Genomic DNA, 21,093 nt, shown 5'->3' on the forward strand with positions numbered 1-21,093 from the left:
GATAGCGACCGGCTAGCCGGTGCGGCTAATATTGAGGTGCGCTGAATAGTCCGGAAATTACGGCGCTTTTTATTTGAAAACTGTATCACTCTGACACACAGATGCACAGGTTAATTCACCCCCCGTTGCCATGGAATGGACACGCTGCCCACATAGACATAGGAAGACACATTATTTGCGTCGGATAAATAATTTTCGGACCAATCGGGTGAAAGTGGGCGTTTTTCCACGGCACACCTGATGATCTCTCACGGCACAGCGGTTGGGAAACACTGTTCTAACCGATTCCGCGTAATCGGCGCTTCTCTGAGGTATATTTGACGAAGGTCAGAGAAAAAAAAACGGGGCTCCGGGGAAGCGGCATCACCTGAGTTCCAACCTCGGGAAGTAGAAACAACGCCAAACCCGGACCTGAGCGAGGCAGGACGCGAAAACCGGGTAATTTATTCAGGTTACAGCGCATGGCGCCGCTTTACCGCAAGGAAGGGAATCGAACTTGGCAGCTTCTCCACCTGCAGTGGAAACCTTAGCAATCCGGCGCGTCTAGCGGGGAAATTCCACCTCGGCGGTTTACTGTCCCTCACGGGCCGGTCCGGGGTGGACCACAACCATCTCCTGAAAGCCAGACGAGAAGGAGGCCGAGCCACCTTGCGGGACCTCTTATCCCCTTTTATTGCCGATCTGTTGGACGGGGTCGCCGCGAAACGATCCGCGACATAAAGCTGTCGCCGAAAAACTATAACCTTCTGCTCGCTTTGTGACAGGAACAAGTATTTCACATCGACTCCAGGACGGAATCTGGCAAAGGGAGGTGTTCCTTCAACCCCCAAGTGAACACCGTCTCCGTCATGCTCAGTAGGTGCCTCCTCGCTCTCCTGAGTTGGTGTCTGATGCTTGCAAAGTTCAACTCCCGATTTCCTTTCCAGCTCTGTGCAACCTCCACGTTGAGATGAGGCTTTATTTGGATCGTAAAATCTTAAAAATAAAAGAGTTTTCACCGAGGGCCACATCATGGTTGCCCTAAAAAGGGCAAAAGGGTTTACGGTTAACTTATTTATTTTTGAAGGCCTTCTCGCAGGCCCACGTGAAGTGACGCCTTGAGTTTGTTTTGTAGAAGCCCTTCGCCTTGCCCATCTGAACGGACACTCTTGAGGGTGATACGTTGCACCCCGAGTTATGCCTCCTGACACCCGAGCGTTGCCTCGTCAGCAGCCGGCGCAGGGAGGCTGGAATTACCCCGGGGGGGGGTCGGCCGGAGGGGAAATGCGGAGATCTTACCCCTTCGAAATAAAAATCCGGCGTCTCAAGAGGCCAAGAAGGGGAGGAAATGCCTTTTTTTTTTTTCCTTTTGCAAACATTTTTTGTTTTCTTTTTGTTGGTTACCCGAGGGGAGTGGGCGGGGGATTATAAACAATTTATTTCATAACATCGATGTCCGGTATAGAGCACATGAATCTTCGGTGTTTGAAGTTTGATTCCTGGATATTGTCCGGAGACGCCCCCCATCTGTTTCTGATGACCCCCCCGCCGCCCCAACACTCCCCGCTTTTCTACACCAGAGTCTGAAAACATGATCCGGCGCAGAGGCTGATTAGAAGCAGGAAGTGGCAAGACTCTAAACATTTGATTAGCGTAAACAGCCTTCCGATCTGCGGGGCTTATAAGCGCGTTAAAACCGTTGTGATCGTTTGCGTGTTCCAGACCAGGAGCTGTTCTCGGGCATGTACATCGACTTCATGGGGACGGATGCCGCCATCTTCAGGAGCCTGACCAAGAGGAACGCAGTGCGGACGGACCAGCACAACTCCAAGTGGCTGAGCGGTGAGTCCGGGCATACCGTCCTCCTCGTCGTCACTTCAGAAATGCGTTCGTCCTCGATGTCCCGACGCCCCTTTTTTCGCGCAGAGCCGATATTCATCGACGCCCAGTTGATCCCGGACGGAACCGACCCCAACGACGCCAAGTTGTACTTCTTCTTCCGGGAGAGGCTGATGGACAACAGCGGGAACACGAAGAACATCCACACCATGGTGGCCCGAGTGTGTCCGGTGAGCGCCTTCCCCTTTTTCTATCGCCCGGCGACTCCGCGCTTGTTTGCCTTCCCGTGGTGAGCCGGGTTTTGTCCCGCAGAACGACATCGGCGGGCAGCGTAGCCTGGTCAACAAGTGGACCACCTTCCTCAAGGCCAGGATGGTATGCTCCGTGCTGGAGGAGGACGGCACCGAAACCCACTTTGACGAGCTGGGTGAGTAGGACGCCTTCGCCGGTTCGCGCTTTTTGATGTTTCGGACCCTGTAATTTAAGAACCGCGGGGGCCGCGAGCCAGAGGCCAGCATAATACCGTGAATCTGGACTTGAGCTCCAAGGTTACACCGTTACTTGCTCAGCAAACAATCCGTGGAACTTCCTTTGTTTAGCCTGGATCAGGTCTCTGCCCTACATCAGTTTTCATAACCTTTTTCTTTTATGCCTCTCCGACTTACCCCGCGCTACTTGATGGAAACTATGAACTTCATGCTTCTCCTCTGAGCTCATCAGATCGGTCCCTCGGTCATCCGCCGTTTGCTGAATTCTCCCTATCGGGCAGGAGTTCGGCAAAAAATCGTCTCGACGTTCTCGCCTCCCCCTTTCAGATGTGCGTTTCTGTTTTTGTCGGTTCTCGTCGCAGAGAGCGTCTTCCTGCTGGAGACCGACCAGCCAAAGGGCCTCCTGCTGTTCGGAGTCTTCACGTCCACAAGGTGAGACCGAAGGCGACGAAAGACCGGTTTGACATTCCCGCGGGCCTTCGGAGTGCTCGCGATGCTGGTTACCTGGGTACTTGTACACAAAATTTGCTTCTGGCTTCACTGCCAAGAGAAACTCGTTCAGCTGCAGCCGGAAACGAAGCCGATGATTGAATCCGAGAAAACGTCGGTTGAAAGGTGTTTTATACTCACCTTTGGACGCCGGCGGCAGGAGGTGACCGAGAAGTGACATTCTCACCTCCGTCCGCAAGATAGAGATCGAAAGAGGGAGGTTGTGGATACGAGCTGCCGAAATGAGTTCCATCCCTTGGAGATAAGGTGAGGAGGTCGGTCGTCCAGGAGGAGCTCATCCAGAGGAACCGGACGAGGTGTTTCGGACATCGAGTCCCAGGATACCCTGAAGGGACTGCGTGTCCGGGAACAAATCCGGGACTCAGAGATGGACCACGTCACTGGGTAGAGGGGAGTCCGGGCCTTTAAGGACGGATAGATGGAGGTTTTTGTTGCCTAGCAGCGCAGCTTTCAGCGACAACTGTCATCAGCGCTGAATCCAGATGGGTTGCATCTTCCGTGCATGACTGCGTCCGCTTTACGACTCTGTTTTGGATTTCAGGTTGTTTCCGCGCAGAAACCGACGGGTTTTTCATTTTTCGGCGTCATTTCCCGTCCATTTCCTGTCAATCAGCTCGGAGGCTGTTTCCCTTCTTTTTCCCAGTTCATACATCTTTGGCTGCTTTCTAAAAGTAAGATTTTCCTCCTAGCCTGTTTGCTAATTAGCGATCAAACCAAGTCAACTAGCTGGTTAGCTCTTCCTAGCTTTATCGTGCGTTAGGCTTGTCTCAGGTCCCGTTATGTAGCAGAACAGCTAGATGACGGAGCACCGGCTGCAGAAACTCTGCGTCCTCTGCGTGGCCTCGGCTCTAATGGTCGTCCCCTGCGAGCGAGTCGCTCTGATGGCGGCGTCCACGCGGCGCCAACATCTGTGCCCGAAGGGAGGGAACGCCATCGAAGGTCAAAATCACGCATGAGGCGCGGCGATGGTGGAGTTCTAAACGGGCCACTCGATCCCTCATTCCAGACCTCCGACCGAGTTTGCGGTCGCCGAGGGCTCGGAAACCAGGAACGTTTCACAAAAGCGTGGTACGTTTGTCTTCCTCAGCTCCGTGTTCAAAGGCTCGGCGGTGTGCGCCTACAACATGGCCGACATCCTCACCGTCTTCAACGGACCCTTCGCCCACAGGGAAGGGCCCAACTTTCAGTGGATGGCGTTCCAGGGGCGCATCCCGTACCCGAGGCCGGGGACCGTGAGTTTATCCCGACGCCTGTCGCTCGATGGTTGAAATAGCGTAATTTCCAGACTAGTGAGCTCACCTGAAGATAAACCGGCTAGTGCTAAAGCTACATAGCGGTAGCATCCACGAGTACGTACCGGAAATGCTTTTACCGAACGGCTGATTGACACGAGGAAAAGTCCATCCATTTGTCCGACTCCTGATCTGGGTCTTCCTCCTGCGCCCGGAAACCGTTAAAGTCATCTTTTTAAATGTCGGAATTGAACGGCCTCAGAATTTCACGCTCTTTTCATCGGTCCAATGTGACGAGGCTAAATGTTTTGGAGCTGTGAAGCTCCACACCCCCCAAAAAAAATCCATAATTCCAAAAAAGCAGCGGCTCCTAGTCCGGAAAGGTACATTTGTAAGAAATAAGAATAAGAACAACTTTATTAATCCCGAAGGAAATTGCTGTGCCAGAGTTACAGAAAATATAACAGTAATAAATAATAAAAGAAAAGGCAGAATTAGAAATAAAAATAAACTATAAACTATAAAGTGTCTCAGTGAAACTACAAAGTGTCTTAGTAACAAGTGAGGTAAGGAGTGCACAATAGTATGATAGAAGGGAAACTTGTAGTGTAGCGGTTATGAGATGAAATATTGCACAGAAAGTGGCTTAAATAAAACCGGATAAAATAGCATTGTTTCTTCCGCTTCCTCTTGGCGCCCAGTGTCCGGGGGGGGCCTTCACACCCGACATCCACACCACCAAGGAGTTCCCGGACGACGTGGTGACCTTCATACGCAACCACCCGGTCATGTTCAACCCGGCGTACCCTCTGGGCCGGCGCCCGCTGGTGGTCCGAACCAACGCCGATTACAAGTACACCTCCGTGGCCGTGGACCAGGTGATGGCCGCGGACGGCAACTACCAGGTGCTCTTCCTGGGCACAGGTACGGACGCCGCGCTTTCCTGCGAATTAGCGCGCCGGCGCGAGCCTTTATCGGACGTCTGTTCGCACTTTGCTCAAATCGCAGCCAAATGACGGACGCAAACACCGGATGAGATCGTCTTTATCGGCGCTTTAAGTAAACGACGTAATGTCTCGGAGGTCGCGGAGCGGCGGACGCGATCCGATCGGGAGGCGCGTTGAGCCGCGTTTTGTAATGATCGTCCAAAATGTAATAACTTTTTCATTTCATTTTGTAATAAAGCCGCATTTTGTAATAAACTGCTCCAACGCATTTTGTAATAAATTTTGAAGTTATTACATATTGAGAAGATAATTACAAAATGCACTTGCAACTTTTTTATTCTCTAGGAATGTAATAACATGCTGCATTATGTGATAACAATTCTAAAGCATAGTTTATTTGTTTGGTAATTGTATTTTATTTAACTTTAAAGTATTTGTAAAGCTAGGCCTATTATTAGCATCACTGTATTAGCCTAGTAGCAGTACTTAGCAATTACTATCAGTACGACTTCTTCCCAATAATTCTGTGTATGTTCTGTTCCCTCTGTTTTTTGTTTTTTGTTTTTTTTTTCTACTTGTGAAGCGTCTTTGAGTGTCATGAAAAGCGCTATAAAAATCCCATGTATTATTATTATTATTATTATTATTAGTACACTCTTCAAAGGCTGCATTAACAGAGAATATTCTATAAATTCCATATTATTACATTTCCTAGAGAATAAAAAAATTGCATTTTGTAATAATCTTCTCAAAATGGAATAACTTATTACATAATGCAGCAAAATTTATTACAAAATGCAGCTTTAATACAAAATGAAATGAAAAAGTTAGCGCATTTTGGACGTTTATTACAAAATGCACCGTCATTACAAAATGACAGGGTAAATGATTGTCCGGTTATCAGATGTCGCGACTCGGGGGACGATAAGCTCCGATATCGCGAGGAACCGTGAAACCATCAGATAACGATTAGATCGTTTTAATCATAAACCGGTAAACTGTGTCCGAAACGTGACTTGCTTCCCGTTTCTCTGTCCCAGACAAGGGAACCGTACAGAAGGTGATCGTGTTGCCGACCAATCGTTCCCTGCAAGAAGATCTGATCCTGGAGGAGCTGGAAGTGTTTAAGGTCTGCTCTCCGTCGGTCCGTCCGTCGACCCGCTCGCTTTCATCCCTTCTCTTTTTCCAAGAATCAAAGACAGAAGATAAAGACGGGGTCTGGTTCGGGTGATGGATGTCCTCCGGCGCGACGCTGAAACCTCCTGCGGGGGTTTCGCTTGTTTCCCCGCGACGGAGGGTTGATTAACCTGTCGTCGGACGGAAAACCCGACCCCCTTCGCTTTGATCGGCCGACGCCCTGCAGAGCCTTCCGCGAAGGTTTAATTCTTCGGGGTCGCGGTTGTGTCGAACCGACGGCGCCGAACCGGAGCACTCCTGCGCCGATTGGCTCGTGGTGATGTGCAGCAGCGGCAAGATAAACACCCGGGGATTTGTAGGTTGAGTTATGTTCCCTTTCCGGTTAAGTGGTTTTGCAGGCGTCCAGTGTAGCCGGCGTGCGCGCAACAAGGGCCGCGGTTGTTAACGTGATTCATTATACCTGCGGTCGCTCGGAGGAGGCGCGTTCAAGTCGCCGCCCGTTCAAATCCAACCCCGAAAAGAGGAAACCGATCTCGTTTCCTTGTTTTTTCCACTGCGAACCTCTGCTTAATGTCAGGAGGCGAAGCCGCGGTGGATCTGACTTGTATGCATCCCAGCCCTGAAATCCTTCTGCTTTCCCTTTCCAGAACCAGGCTCCCGTCACAAACCTGAGGATCTCCTCCAAGAAGGTAACCGTCCCCCCCGAACTGGGACCCCATTGTGATACGGCATGTTAGTCGTCGGCCTCCCGTCCCAGACGGATCCCCTGTGTGCACTACGTCTCCCAATGGGGAGGAAATAATAAGCCGTAATTGTTTCAGTGCTCTGCCCCATTTTCCTGTCAGCCAGCCACTTATTAAGACAAACAGGGGGGCTGACATTTGAACTGTTTACTTTGCAGCAACAGCTGTACGTCAGCTCCGAGTTCGGGGTCTCGCAAGTCTCCCTCCACCGTTGCCACGCCTACGGCTCGGCCTGCGCCGACTGCTGCCTCGCCAGGGACCCTTACTGCGCCTGGGACGGACTCAGCTGCTCCCGCTTCTACCCCACCGGCAAGAGGTACGCAAAGGGTCGGCGGCTGGAGCGGGCGTCCCGGCTCACTTCCCGGCTTAAGCGAGACTCTGAACTCCCAGTTGCTGCGGATGGTTTGTTAGCGCCGTTAGCGCTAGCTAGCCTTTCCTTCCGCCCGCGTGCCAAATAGTCCTCGAGCGCCCGGTTGCCCCAGGCGGTTTGGTTAGCGCCTTGCGTAGCAATGTGACGCCATCCGTGAGCAGATGCCCCTCCGACTGGACAGTCGGAGGTTCGATCCTCCCCGCCAAAGTGTCCGTAGAGCAAGTTGCCGTCGGAGCTGCGCCTCCACTGGTGCGAGAGTGTGCTTGTGAATGGGTGAATAGAAGACGAAATGCATTTAATGTCACATACCCGGGGCACAGCATCAGCTAAATCTGACCCCATCATGGATGAACCGGGAGCAGAAGGCAGCTAAGGAGCAGTGAGGGTCTCGCTGTCTTGCTCAACAGCAATTTGTCAGGCTTGAAGGAACGGGGAATGTTTGGTTCCAAGGTTGCGCCCTCTCTAACGCCGCCCGCAATTTTCAGCATTGTTCAGTCATCATGTTCAAAAAGGCCTGCCCCGTGTGAGGATTGAACTCACGACCTTCAGATTATGAGACTGACGCGCTGCCTGCTGCGCCAACGAGGCTTAACCAGATATGAATGCATGACTGAGTTCATTTAGCATGACGCGTGTCAAACTCGAGGCCCGCGGACCACATGTGGTCCGCCAGGTCATTTTCTGTGGCCCGCGAGAACGTCTTAAAGGTTCTGATCGTCTTAAAATAAACAAATCAAACGCGTCAAACTACATTTTCCAAAATTCATGCCGATCATGTTACCCGCAACATGACGGCGTCCCTTCATTGGATCGCAGTGTATCCACATCAATGCGACTTTCAACAAGTGAAACTGAGAAATGATCCCTAAATATCCCAGAAGAGAAAAGCTGATCCAGATGGAAGGCTGTTTCAAGAAAGATGGGAAGGCCAACACATGTTTGCGCTTCAAGGAGAGAAAGCGGTATGTCTTTTGTGTTAAGAGGCAACGTCGGTTGTCGAAGAGCTACGTTTTGACACCAAACTAAGCTAAGTAGGCTAAAGTATGCTAAAGGTAGCCTATTGGAAAAACAACAAAATTGTACGAGAATTAAAAGCCAGACTACGATGGCAACAGAGCATCTTCACGTAAGCTAGCAAGTAAACCGGTAAAATGTTTTTTCTTTTTTTACATCTATGTGAAAATGAGTTTAACGCCCCTGCTTTACAAGCAAGCCCGAGTGATCCGACAGGTGTCCGAGACGTAGCCCGTTCACGTGCGCGGCCGGTGAACTCCAATAAACTTCATCTGGGCTCACTTTCAAAAAAAGTTTCATCCATTTTTCCAAGCGAGCGCGTGGGCAGCAGCCACTCTTGCACGATGACGAATGAGAGGGGAGAATTGCGATGAAGTAACTCGGCAACGGGACTGGAATCCCTCAACGGTCGCTCCAGAACGAGTCATCTCCGACTCTGCTTTTGTTGTTTCCCCTCCCGTCTAGACGTAAGGCAGACCAGGATGTGCGAGCGACACGTCGCCCTCTCGCCAGGGTCGGCGGTCGCTAACGCGCTCCCTGTTCTTTCCCCCGTCGCAGAGGCGTCGGCTGTTTATTGCCTCTTTCCTTTTGGTTCCCGTTCGGCCTGCAACCGATTTCTTCAAACCAGAATTTGGGGAACAAAATCCGAGAAGGTTTGTTAATGTTTTCAGACGTTTCGTTTCCTCCGGTTTCAGGAGGAGCAGGAGGCAGGACATCATGTACGGGAATCCCCTCACGCAGTGCAGAGGATTCAACCTGAAAGGTAAATCTGGACTAACGTCCATTGCGCCATATTTTGCAGCTGCTTTTGCCCCGGATCGTTTGTTCCGTTGTTATACTTTTGCAGGCCAAGAGTTTTGTTCGTCGAACATTTGGTTTTTCGAGGGGGTTTTGGGAAGGGAGGAGTCGGCTGAGAAAGGAGCTCAAAGAAGGCGACGGTGTTGCTGCTGGAAAACAAATTTGCGCGCCTCGATCGAGATATTTTCGTCTCTTTGCTCGGCGCGGAACGTCGCGCGTCGCATCTCCGAAAGAGCCGTATTTGCAGAGACAGGAACGCGCCGTGGTAAAAATAAAACTCATGTCAGGACCTGTCATCTTAATCCTTGTCAACGGTAACCGGACGTCTCCTCTTGAAAAAGGTTCCACCTCCCGTTTGAGACGTTTCTTCGGTTCTTCGGAAGCCGTGAATTCGCCGCGATAAAGGTTTGACGGGGATTTATCGTGACCCGGATGACGGAGAAGGCGGCGGCCCTGCATCTCCGTCCCTCGGGGAAGTTCCTCCCCCGTCGAGCGGCGGGATGCGTTTTAATGAGATGAGGATTCGCTCCCCGGGGCGTTTTTACATCCCTGAACTAACACGAGCATATGGCCATTAGCGCTAATTAGCCACGGCCCCGTGTGACGGGCCACTTAGCCGCGACCGGAACGACGTTCCGACGGCGGCGCGAACCCGGATCCGGACGGAACTCGGCGTCAACAACCTGCTTTTTGTGAGGTTTTTGTCCGTCAGCAAGCGAAGACTCATGCCCTTCCCTGTCTCTTGACTCTGTGTGTGTTAGCATACAGGAATGCAATTGAGATGACGCAATACAGCGTGAAAAACAACACCACCTTCCTGGAGTGCCTTCCCAAGCCTCCCCAAGCTTCCATCCGCTGGCTGATGCAGAGGGACAATGACAGGAGAAAGGAGGTCAGTGGAGATTCGGCCGGGTCGGAGGTCAACGCCGCCGCGTCCGCCGGAAAGTATGAGTTAACGCGTCCGAGAGGTCGCGGGCGGGGGGAAACCTCCGGAGGGGTCGCTGATTAAAAGTGTCCGATCCGCGGAGAGGCCGCCTCCGATGTTCATCATCAGACGCCGGAACATGTCGTAAGGTTGGAATGAGCTCACGCGCTCGATCTCGCCGCCTGAGGAATGACACCCAGAGGAGGCTTGTAATGGGCTCCGATACGGATCAGGCCTGATAGCATCTGGCTAATGAGCGCGCTCTCGGACAGGAAACGTTTTACAAATATTTGTCATCCCTTCGACCGAAGCTGGGATTGATTAACTAAAGCGAGAGAGCGCCGTTGCTGATGAACGCTTCACGGATTTCTCGGTTTTGCCTTGAGAAGATGATGCTAGCCGATCACCGGCCGGTCGGCTAGCATCGGCGGTATGCTCCTCGCACTTTGTCCGTTTTGGTCGATTTCTCTCGTGGGATCGGCGGCGACAACCAGACAGACGGTGCAATTTCTACCGCGGGTGGCGAACAAGTGAAACGGTGAAACTAGCGGGACTCCGGTCTCCACGGCGACGCCAAACAGAAGGACACGAGTACTTCCAAAAACTCCAGATCGTTTCCGGTTTGGTAGAAACGAGACGTTCTTCCGCCCGAATTTCCGTCGATAACGTCGACGCCGCCCGACTGTCGCCCCCCGCAGGTGAGGCTGAGCGATCGCGTCCTCTCCACGGAGCACGGCCTCCTGATCCGCTCCGTCCAACCGTCCGACCAGGGTCTTTACTACTGCCTGACCACGGAGAACGGCTTCAAACGCACCGTGGCCAAGATCCGACTGCGCGTTCTGAGCCAGGCCATGGTGAGCGTGCTGACGGACAAGCAGCGGTCGCCGTGGGCCTGGTCCAGCTCCGTCCACCCCAAGACCCTGCTGGAGGCCTTCAGCCCGGCGGAGAACCTGGCGGTGCAGCAGTACTGCAAGGAGAGGAAGGAGATGAAGAGTCTTCAGCAGCAGCAGCAGCAGCAGCCGCCGCCGCCAGGACCTCTCAGGGGGGATCTGGCCAAGCTCAAGCCCCTCCTGGATCGGACAAAGAGCCGCAACCGTCGCAATCACCTCCCGGAGGTCTGACACGGCGACCCGCAGGAACCGATCTCCATCTCCGCGAAGCCTACAAGGCGTCGGCGGGTCTTCGGCTCCGACTACAAGTCTGCAGATGAGGACGCTGGAGGGCGCGAGAAGTTTGTTGCTCTGCTTTGTCTCCTTTTCCTCTCCAGAATTGCATGAGGTACCGCAAGCAGATGGCTGTGACTCACACACACACACACACACACACACACACACACACACACACACACATGCAGGCGCCCGCCGGCCGTTCATTTACCGTCGCATCTCGCTTTACGAACCGAACCCGGAATGAGCGGCGCTGGTAAACGTACGTTACTCGCGATCTTTCGCTCCGAGTCACGGCCAGCGATCTTATCTCGCTTTTTAATTAGAGGGCAAAACCTTCATCGCCGAGGATTCCGTCGCAAGTCGGTCATTCGATATCGAGCTTAAAAACCAGCGAGAGCTAAAAGAACAGACGCCGAGGCGCCTCCGTTTCCTGCGTCAGTGTTGATTTCTATGCTAGCCACATTTATTAATTTCCTTTCTTCCACTAATGAAGTTATAGTCCGGCGAAAGCTACGATGACGGCGGGGCGCGTTTGAGTCATCGGCGTCGACGCCTTCGACGCACGAGGTATCGGGACGCCGAGTCCTCCTTCGGTCGACGCAAATGAAGCTCCCACGGCGCAGGGCGGCTCTGGAGATAGAACGTCGAGGACGTGAATGGACTTCACTAGACGCGTAGCTAGTGTAGATAGTGTCGCTTGTGTACAGTCGTTTCGGTATGTTTTTATTTAACGTTGTGCAAAAGTGTTGTGAATATGTGTGGACCTTGTATATACGTGTCAGCGTACGTCGCCGTCCGACTCCGACTCGTCTCCGCACGACGCCGAGATGTACACTGTTATCTTCATTTTGTCTATTTATTCATGTCATGACACGTTTAAATAAAAGCGTTCCGATGAATCTCACCCGCTGCATGCTACTCGTACGCTACTCTGTGAGTGTTGTCTGACTCCCAAAAACTGCAAGGAAAGCTAAAAGGGTACCCGAATCCGAGATGGACGCCCCGGACGATGGTTCACCCCGGATCAATCAAAGGGGCAAAGAGCGAGACGTGCGATTTAGTCTCCGGTGGACCTCCGAGGAACCCCACGCAGATACGGGTAGAACCCGGCTGAGACATTTTACGGCGTAAAGCTAACCGGGCAACCGGGTCGGTTTGACCGTTTTCTGTCCGCTCCGGTTGGTCGTTGGTCTGACGACCCCTCGCTACCGTTGGGGAGGCATGTTCGGATTGTCAACGACTCCGATATGTCCGATTAGCGCCAAAGGAGGCGTGACCCGTTCACCGCTGGCCCTTCGGTCTTGCTAAGAGGACCTGCTACCAAAGAGTCCCGCAAGTGACCTCTCAAGTTCCGCCTTCTGACTTCTGCAAGGGTCGGCGTGAGGTCATTGAAAACCCCCTTCACCGAAGATGTCTTTAGATGGATGTGAAGAACCGCAAGTCTCATCCATCAGCAGAGTATCACCTTCCCCCTGTCCTGCGGACCATCCCTCTTTTTTTGCACTTGTATTGCTTTGCTTTTGATTAATGTCGCACTTAAGGTTAAGGGGGGGGGAAACTCCATCCGCAGCGCTTTGCTCTGCAAAATTCAGGGGCTTGTTTTTATTGGTCGAAGATGCATTTCAGCCCCGAGGGGATGAAAAACCATACAAATGAAGAAGGGAAGAACAATAGTTCACCGGGAACAGGAAACCCAAATGTCTTTCTCAGCTTTTATTCACTTTTAAAGCAATCGCTTAGGCAAAGGATGTGAACATTCAGACAAAATTCGCAGGAGCCGATGTGTAGCTTATGTTTCTTCCCTAGCTCGTCGGACGAACTCCCGACACTCGCTTCCCCCCCGCGGAGATCCGAAGGGGTCGGGCTAACTGAAGGGAGCCTCCGTTTTCCCTGATTGAGTTACGGTGGTTAAATGCAATTAAAATATACAGTACTCGGCAAAAGTGGCTCGGCTCTTTTGGAAATCACAGTAAATTCCACTGGTATCAGGGGAAGTGTTTGCATTAATAACACTGAAACCTCCAGAAAAAAAAAGTGCATCGACATATCAAAAGATCCAGCGTCCCTCAAGCCGTCCCATCTCCTTTCTTAGCATCGGTATCATTCAGTCTCACACAAGTGTAGAGCACGAGGCAAACGACAAAGATGGACACGCCGGCGCCCAGCAGCCCCTTTTGTAAATCGTCCAGCATCCGAATGCGGCCGTAAATCTCCTCCTTGAACATGTCGGCGGTGTCGTCGTCCAGCGTGGCCGTCTGGTTACACAGATGGAGGCAAAGTAAGGGAGAGCGGCCGGTGAACCGAACGAGTGCTCTCTCAACGACGGCGAGGCTTTGGTTTTTCTTACCTCGTTCATCCAAACAACGGGAAATATGGTGTAATCCTTGACTTTCTTTAGCACCCTGCGCAGACAGAACTCATTAGCGTCTCTCGGAGGCTTCCAAGAGTCGAGGAATGCGGCGCTGTACTTTGCCGAGTGCGCAAACACAGGCGTTGTTGTGATCGTTCGGCATACTGTAGCTTAGCAAGGAGGGGGAAGGGTGGGGGTGGAGGGTGGAGTCGGTGTCCCGTCCACACCGGTGCCTCGCGATAAACAACAAGGATCAGAAAGGTAGCCGTTTCACCGATGCTTCAGCTAGCGTTGAACCATGCGCGCGTTGTAGGTTGGGCAAAAGTTAGCCATAGGCCATAGCCATAAGTCGCGTGGAAGGTTTACGGTACTTTGGAGGCTATCAAACAATCGATACGCTAATCTTGGTCAAGAATATTTGCGTTGTGCCGAGGCGACGGTAAAGACCGGGTGGGAAACGTTAAGATCACATCGCCTTCTAATTGGGTCAAACGCCTTGACTGACCGCAAGACATTTGGAACCGTCTTCTATTCTTGTTTACATTCCTCCCGGTGAACTTCAAGTGGTTCCCTTCACGTCCCCTTTGTTTAGCTTGAGGACTCAGATCCACTCTGGCTGTTTCGCCCCTTTATTTCGACTCTCGACCAATCGGCGGCTGCTTGCGGCTTCACCTCCTTTCGGTTTACCCGAACGCGGAACCCGACCGTCGAAAAGTGACGGGGTGTTTGATGAAAGGCCACTTACGTGATGACCTTCGACGGGCCGTACATCATGTTCACTTGGATCCTCTTGGCGAACCTCAGGGTGAAGCCGGTGAGCTGGGATGGAGACGGAAACGGCAAGAATCAGGGCCGTCCGTCAGAAACGATAGGCAACGCGGGGGTATTTTAGGACTCTTACAGGTTCTACATCCAGGTAAGTGATGTGGTGCTCCTCGCTGGGATTGAGGCCACGCACGGACTCCCGCAGGGACGGGCTGCCGTACAGGAAGTGGGGCAAAGAGATGTAGATGGGCTGGCCTGTCGAGTGAATAGAAAACAAACATCAACATCAAAAGAGCAGGGAGACCGTGGCGTCGGGACGACACTTCCGCCCTGACCCTCTTTGCAGGAGCTGATGTCCAGAACCCCGGCCAGAGTGCAGTTCTTAGTGGTCTCCAGGTCCTTGCAGAAGCAGCGGTTGTCAGGGTTGACAGTAGGGGAGGCCAGGGTGGACTCCTGCAGGGTGTAGTGGAAGACCTGAAGGCCTTTCAGCTCCCTGGTCTCCACGAAGCCAGCAGACACCGACCTGGACGGAGTACGTGGAAGTACACGCCGCTTTGCTTTGGAGTATTTCAGGTATTTGAAGCTCAAAACAAACTTGCTCCCCTCCCTGAACACTAAGCCCGGCTCGCCGTCGATTGACACGGCTCCATCTGCTGGAAAGCTCTGCCCTCCGGTGGTCGCCGGGGGGAAAGGTTGCCTCTCCCCAAAATGAGACATTTCGGGCTGGAGATAAGCTCACCTGCAGATGTCCGCGGAGAAAAAGTAAATGGGTTTCTTCTTGTCCACAAAGGGAGGGAAGGAAGCGGCGTCTGGAAGGAAGGAAGAGGAGGAGGAGGAGGAACAAGCGTCAGACGACAAAATGGAAGATGCTCGCGGAGAACGTCCGAGTGTTTGCGCCACACCTGTCCCGTTGATCATGTCGCAGTACTCGTCCTCCCAGAAGGTCAAGCTCCTGTCCGGGGAAGAAAAGTAAATTAACCCCTCGGAGCCCTGAAGTCTGGAAACATCGCCCGACCCCACTGCTCACTCACGTTTCTCCCTTCCACCTGTCAATCAGCGCAACTTTGGAAATGTCGTCCTTTCCGTTGAAGACGTTGTACTCGCCGTCGGCGGTATTGTTGTACTGGTGAGGCAGCAGATCGAGATTAGGGTACGCTCGGAGTGCACGGACGGAAACGTACGCCTCTAACTCACGTCGTCGAACACGCCGACGGTCCTTTTCACCATGTGGTCCCAGTAGCCCCAGAGGACCTCCTTGACCGTGCGAGTCTGGAACAGGGAGGAGTTGCTCAACTTGATCATGATCTCCAAGGCCAGGTGCATCTTCTTTGGGACCAGCGAATAAGCACCCTTTTGGAAAAAGGACACAAGCCAAAGGAAACATGGTCTTACAAAGGTGTTGCTTTTGAGTAAGATAGGATGGTAGGGGTTATCGCGTCTTGGCCAGCCTCGTCCACCGTTATCTCCGATGTGCACCGTCAGGATATAACCCAGGAGATAATCTTTTATGGCGCAATCAGCGACTGTTCCAGGATCCAAACTCCCTCCTCGCCTGTTGCCTCTTGGCCACATCGCTCTGTTTTCGTTAATCACCTCCCCGAATGTCCTCGCTTCCTGCTGTTCTACTTGTCCCCATTGGAGATCAGCGACAAGCACCTCGACCTCAGCGTCCAACACACAGAACGCCGTTTACATGTAGACATACCGACACAAATGTCGGACGAGACCGCCGAAAGACAAGGTTGGATAACAATCACTCACAGCCACAGCCAGGTTTAAGACGGTGACGCTGTCCTCCTCCGGCCCCACGGACATGGACGGCTCGAAGACGGCGATCTGGGGCAGCATGTAGGAGATGGTGCGGTTGCCGTTGACCATGATGTTGTCTTTGGGGAGGAACCTCGTCCTGAAACGGCAACCGTGGACATCAACCGTCTGGGCGCGAGGGCGCGAGGTCACCGCCGGCCAGGTGAGCGGCTCACCTGTAGGTGTACGGCCCTCGTTCCTCCACCACCGGAGTTGCTCCACTGCTCAGGACCTCCTGGGGGTTCATCACGTTGAAGACCCAGAACTGCCTGTGCACCGGCGCCCCCGCGGACACCCAGTTGTCATACGCTGTCGTCCCCGGCTCGATGACGGCTTCCTAAATCCCGCAGACACACATTTTCTATTTATAACTTGCCTCCAGACTGCCTGCAGGCCAGCAGCCCCCCCCCCCCCCCCCCAACCCTCTCCTCATCTCCTGCTGACACATAAAAACTGCTCTCGCTGGTTGTCACGCCGGTTGCGACGTCTTTTTCTAACAAAAACACTCTTTTCGGTACCATTCACCTTGATCTCCACACACACACACACATGCATGCATGCACCCAAAGCAAAAGTACCCTACCTTCTCCACCGTCCCCTTGATGATGGTGGTGTCCAGTGTCATCAGCACGCCGCCCAGGAGAGCGACCACCGCCCCGAACGCCGCTCCGCTTAGCAGCCAGCACCTTCTGTTACATCCCATGGTGGCGAGCGTTCCCCCCCCACCCCTCCGTCCCGCCGTCTGTCTCGCTGTCTGTCTGCCTGGCAGCGCCGCTCTCCTTCTCGCTTCCCGCGCCGGCGCGCTAACGTGCAGCCTCTGCGCGCGCGCGCGCGCGTTCCCGGCCGCGCGGAAGGGCGGGCGTTACCAGCCCAGACTCTGACAGAGCAGCGGAAGGCCAGGTAAAGGTACAGGCCCCCGGGTTGGGGGACGCGCCGCGGCTGATGTTACATAACGGGCGGAAAGGTCGGGGCGCAAGGGCGCAAGGGCGAGCGACGTCCAATCGGATATCGGCGCGCGCTATCTGACCGGGTGATAACGGCGGCGGGTGGGGATGAAAGGTCACGGGCGGAAGGCGCGCCGCTCTTCCTTTCCTCTCCGGCGAAAACGCTTCGGTTGTTGACGTCCGTCGGATTCGCACGAGATGTTTGATCTGGAGACGCGCCCCCCCCCCTCCTCTCGTCGTCTTCTTTCTTTGTTTGAAAACCCTATTCATCCCCGTTCCTGTCGTCACGCCGACAGGAACAAGGCGCGCCATGAATGATTCATTCTGGTTTGTGCGGGGGCGCAATTGTTTTTTCCTTCGCTCCGCCGCGTTTTTCGGAGGAAAGGGTCGAGAGGAAGCGCGCCTCCTCCCGATTCACTCCGTCGCTCTTGCGCCGAGTTTCGGGGCGAGCGTTCGGCCGCGAATCCGCACCTTTCGCGTAGCGCGCGATTGGTTTAGCGGCCCGTGATGGAGATTTTAAGCAGGAAGTGCGCGTGCGGCTGCTTCGTCACTTTCCGAGGCGACGCCCGCCACCTTCCTCGCCACCGTCGGCTAATTTCACCTCAACAGACGTCAAGTGTGTTTGGAATCCACGCCGTCGTTGTTCTGCAGCTCTGACTCGCTACTCACCTCTAGCGGCGGCAGCAGGAACTGCATTCACAACAAACTATTTTCTGCAGGAACAGGAGCTAAAATAACCTTAATAATAACATGTGATGTGATGATAATAATAATTTATAATGATTATAATAATAATAATCATAGCGATGGAAGAATGATTGAGGACATTTCATTGAATGTATCATTTATGCCAACATGTAAACTAATGCTGATGATGATAATTGTAGTAAGAAACCTGTCTTATGATATGGCTAATGTATCACATTATATTATAATATCAGTAATATAGTTCAATATTTAATAATAATACTGATGATAAAAATGTCATCATGTATATTATTATGATATACAGGACTGTCACAGAAAATTAGAATATTGTGATAAAGTTCTTTATCTTCTGTAATGCAATTAAAAAAACAAAAATTTCTTTTGATATTTTGAATATTTTGAGATAGGATTTTTGAGTTTTCTTAAGATGCAAGCCATAATCAGCAATATTAAAATAATAAAAGGCTTGCCATATTTCAGTTTATTTGTAATGAATCCAGAATGTATGACATTTTTGTTTTTGTAATTGCATTACAGAAGATAAAGAACTTTATCACATTATTCTAATTTTCTGAGACAGTCCTGTAGTTACTGACATCAAAACACACCAAGTGTGGATTATTTAATTTTTCATCGCGAAGGAAACCCTCATTTAATTTAGAAAACGTATCATAAAAAAAAAAAAGATATTACAAGTTAAAGGATAAGAACTAACAAGAGCAAATGAACCAAAGACAAAAGGAATGAAAAATGACCGAATTAAAATGTATGATTCTTCTTGAAATCGTCCAAGACATTTCCTCGAAGATGATTCTACTTCGTTTCTTGTTTTATTTCGCGGCGTTCGTTGGAGAATCCAGACATCTCGACCCCCTCAGGGGGCTGCAACCTTCTGATCCAGAAGGTCCACCTCTGGTCCACCTCCGCTGCTCTGCACCACGTGGCCACAAGGAGACGCCAGACGTGGTCCGTCTGGGTGCATCTGCAGGTCCAGGAGGCCAAAACCCTCCTGAGGTGCGGCGAGGACCAGGATCCGAAGCCGGGGTCGGATCCTGGAGGAGGACGAGAAACCTTCCTCACGGGATCGTTGATCGTGTTCATCCGTGTTCTTTGCTTTGCGGTGTTTTTCTGGACGTTTTCTTTTTTTTTTTTGTCTTCGAAAAAGACCGACGTCAACACCGCCATGGGGAAAACATCGATATTAGGATTAGACGGATGTTTGCGTTGGGAGAGAAGAGGCTTCGCCGAGCTGGAGGTGTTTCAACCAAACCCCATCAATGATTAATGCGTCGTCTCTAATTTCATTTCCAAAACAAACAAACATGTTACCGGCAAATAAATTCATACTTGAATAAAAAATAGAGATAAATCGGTGAGAGAAAAGTGGAAAATGATAAAAATTGCACGACAACAAAAACAAAATATTTAAATGATGATGATTATAATTATCATTTAACTTAATTTAATTTAAAAAAAAAATTGAATAAAAATAAAGATAAATTGATCCAAGAAAGATTTTGCTTCAACAAAAACTAATTATTTAAATCATTATTATTACTTATTAAAAAAATGAATTAAAAATATTTACATTATTATTACTATTATCAAATAAAAATTGAGATACATTAGTCAAAGAAAAGTCAAAAGTGACAAAGGTTTTTCTTCAACAAAAACAAATGATTCAAATTATTATTATTACTTATTTAAAAAAATGTATTAAAAATATTCAGATTATTATAATAATTATCAAATAAAAATTGAGATACATTGGTCAGAGAAAAGTCAAAAGTGACAAAGATTTTGCTTCAACAAAAACAAATCATTTTAAATGTCATTTAAAAAAAATAATTAAAAATATTTACAGTAATATTATCATTTCATTGGGTAAGTTTATGTGAGTGTGAGTTTTAATAATTTCTGGAAGATCTCGATATATTAAATTATATTGAATTTTATTACATCGTTGGACTTTGCGAACACACACAAGTTTATTTTTCCCTTTATTTTTTTCCTCATTCCTTCTAATTTTGCACATTTCCCTCAGTCAGGAAAGGCATCAGCAAAACCAAAATCTCTGAAAACAGACGGCCTGTTTGGTCTTGCCTGTTTGGCCCGAAGCCTCGCGAAGACACGGCTGACTGCGTGAACGACACCTTGAAAACACCGCAACTTATCCCTCTCTGATATAAAATTCACACATGCACGCTCTTCGGTCGGGCCCGGTGCGGTTTACGCTTTCGAAAACGGGTCTCGTGGGTCGAATATCCCGTGAGAAGCACCGAGAAGGCGTCCGTTATTGTATTTCTTTATATATAAGTTGACCGTCTCCCCTATTATCGTCCATCTCGTGCTGCCAAGCGGCCCCGCCGCCCATCGAGTATCGGATTAGATCCTAAAAGTCACCAACCGGATTAAAAAAAAAAAGGTGAAAAAAAAGAAATATTTGGAATGGAAAAGGGGAGGACAGAATGTTTGCACAGCGGGGAGAAAGAAGGGAAAACCCACAACCTTTGGACCGAGTGTTGACTTTGAAAGCTCAAACTTGACTTTGTCCGACAGGCTAAATTATTTAAACCATAAACAGCGGCTGTGCGCTGCCGAGCGGGGCGGGGAAGGGCTCGGACGGCGTCCCTGCTGCAGGGTTTGCACCTCCAGAATCAAAACACACCAGCAATAAACACAGAACGCCTTCCGGTGTTTTAGTGTTTCTCAAGGCAAAAGGCCTCCCTGTGTCTAAAATGCAGACTTCAAATATGATACATAAGTATTTACACATTTGTCATCCTACTACATCTCCTCCTGAAAAATCAATCATTAGTTAGGTAAGTCTTGTTGGGATAAAAAAAAAAAAAGATAATAAAAAAAGAGGGTCATCTTACCTGGAAGTGATGAGTCAATATTTGTATGTTTGGGTTCCGCGGTCGATAGGTTTCCGGTTTGGGCGTTTACTTTCAAAATAAAACAAACAATCTTGGAAAGTCGTGGAAATATTAAAATAAAATATTGTTCTTTTTATTAATCAGGATGAAATGGAGAATATTTCAGCATGTCACTGCACAGGCGTAATAGAGGAGACAGGGCCACTTCACGGCATGCAGGGGAGATTTAATAGTAATGATTATTATTGATGATTATTTATTTATTCATGCGGTTTTCATCGATATATATATATATAATTATCTGATTTTGTTTTCTTTGTTTAAAAAAAAAAGCATATTGGTTGCAGGTGTTCGCAGAAAACCCTTGTGTTGCGAATGATGTTGTTTTATTTTGAAGGTCAACCGGAAGTGATGATCGGTTGTGGAGCTGCGCGCTTGACGCCTCGCCCAGCCCGCCGCTTTACATACGACAGCAGCTCGTCGCCGCGGC

General features: G+C 50.5%; 2 protein-coding genes and 1 non-coding gene across 3 annotated transcripts in view; 1 reads left to right on the forward strand and 2 right to left on the reverse strand.

The window, feature by feature from the left end:
- Positions 1 to 12,055, forward strand: part of sema3c (sema domain, immunoglobulin domain (Ig), short basic domain, secreted, (semaphorin) 3C) — a 37,433-nt gene extending 25,378 nt beyond the window's left edge. The window contains exons 6-18 of the mRNA XM_086146316.1: positions 765 to 855; positions 1,702 to 1,821; positions 1,906 to 2,048; positions 2,131 to 2,245; positions 2,669 to 2,738; positions 3,904 to 4,048; positions 4,750 to 4,972; positions 6,036 to 6,124; positions 6,780 to 6,821; positions 7,034 to 7,191; positions 8,955 to 9,022; positions 9,819 to 9,949; positions 10,681 to 12,055. Coding sequence (XP_086002442.1) covers positions 765 to 855; positions 1,702 to 1,821; positions 1,906 to 2,048; positions 2,131 to 2,245; positions 2,669 to 2,738; positions 3,904 to 4,048; positions 4,750 to 4,972; positions 6,036 to 6,124; positions 6,780 to 6,821; positions 7,034 to 7,191; positions 8,955 to 9,022; positions 9,819 to 9,949; positions 10,681 to 11,103 — 1,818 coding nt within the window. The 3' untranslated portion in view covers positions 11,104 to 12,055. The remainder of the gene's footprint in view (positions 1 to 764; positions 856 to 1,701; positions 1,822 to 1,905; positions 2,049 to 2,130; positions 2,246 to 2,668; positions 2,739 to 3,903; positions 4,049 to 4,749; positions 4,973 to 6,035; positions 6,125 to 6,779; positions 6,822 to 7,033; positions 7,192 to 8,954; positions 9,023 to 9,818; positions 9,950 to 10,680) is intronic.
- Positions 7,761 to 7,833, reverse strand: trnam-cau (transfer RNA methionine (anticodon CAU)). The gene has a single exon. It is a non-coding gene; the product is annotated as a tRNA-Met (tRNA).
- Positions 12,056 to 12,852: 797 nt separating the features above from the next.
- cd36 (CD36 molecule (CD36 blood group)) lies at positions 12,853 to 16,851 on the reverse strand. The gene is made up of 12 exons (XM_086146317.1): positions 16,656 to 16,851; positions 16,249 to 16,409; positions 16,028 to 16,172; positions 15,461 to 15,616; positions 15,298 to 15,389; positions 15,169 to 15,218; positions 15,006 to 15,075; positions 14,602 to 14,789; positions 14,403 to 14,521; positions 14,247 to 14,320; positions 13,499 to 13,553; positions 12,853 to 13,406 (listed from the first exon to the last, which is right to left on the reverse strand). Exons 1-12 carry the CDS (start codon positions 16,773 to 16,775, stop codon positions 13,218 to 13,220), a joined length of 1,419 nt encoding a protein of 472 aa, XP_086002443.1. The 5' UTR covers positions 16,776 to 16,851; the 3' UTR covers positions 12,853 to 13,217.
- Between the last annotated feature and the right edge of the window lie 4,242 nt (positions 16,852 to 21,093).

The sequence above is a fragment of the Fistularia commersonii genome, chromosome 5, assembly GCF_037954325.1.
Source record: "Fistularia commersonii isolate RoL2024-O1a breed Wild chromosome 5, RoL_Fcom_v1.0, whole genome shotgun sequence".
NCBI classification, from domain to species: domain Eukaryota; kingdom Metazoa; phylum Chordata; class Actinopteri; order Syngnathiformes; family Fistulariidae; genus Fistularia; species Fistularia commersonii.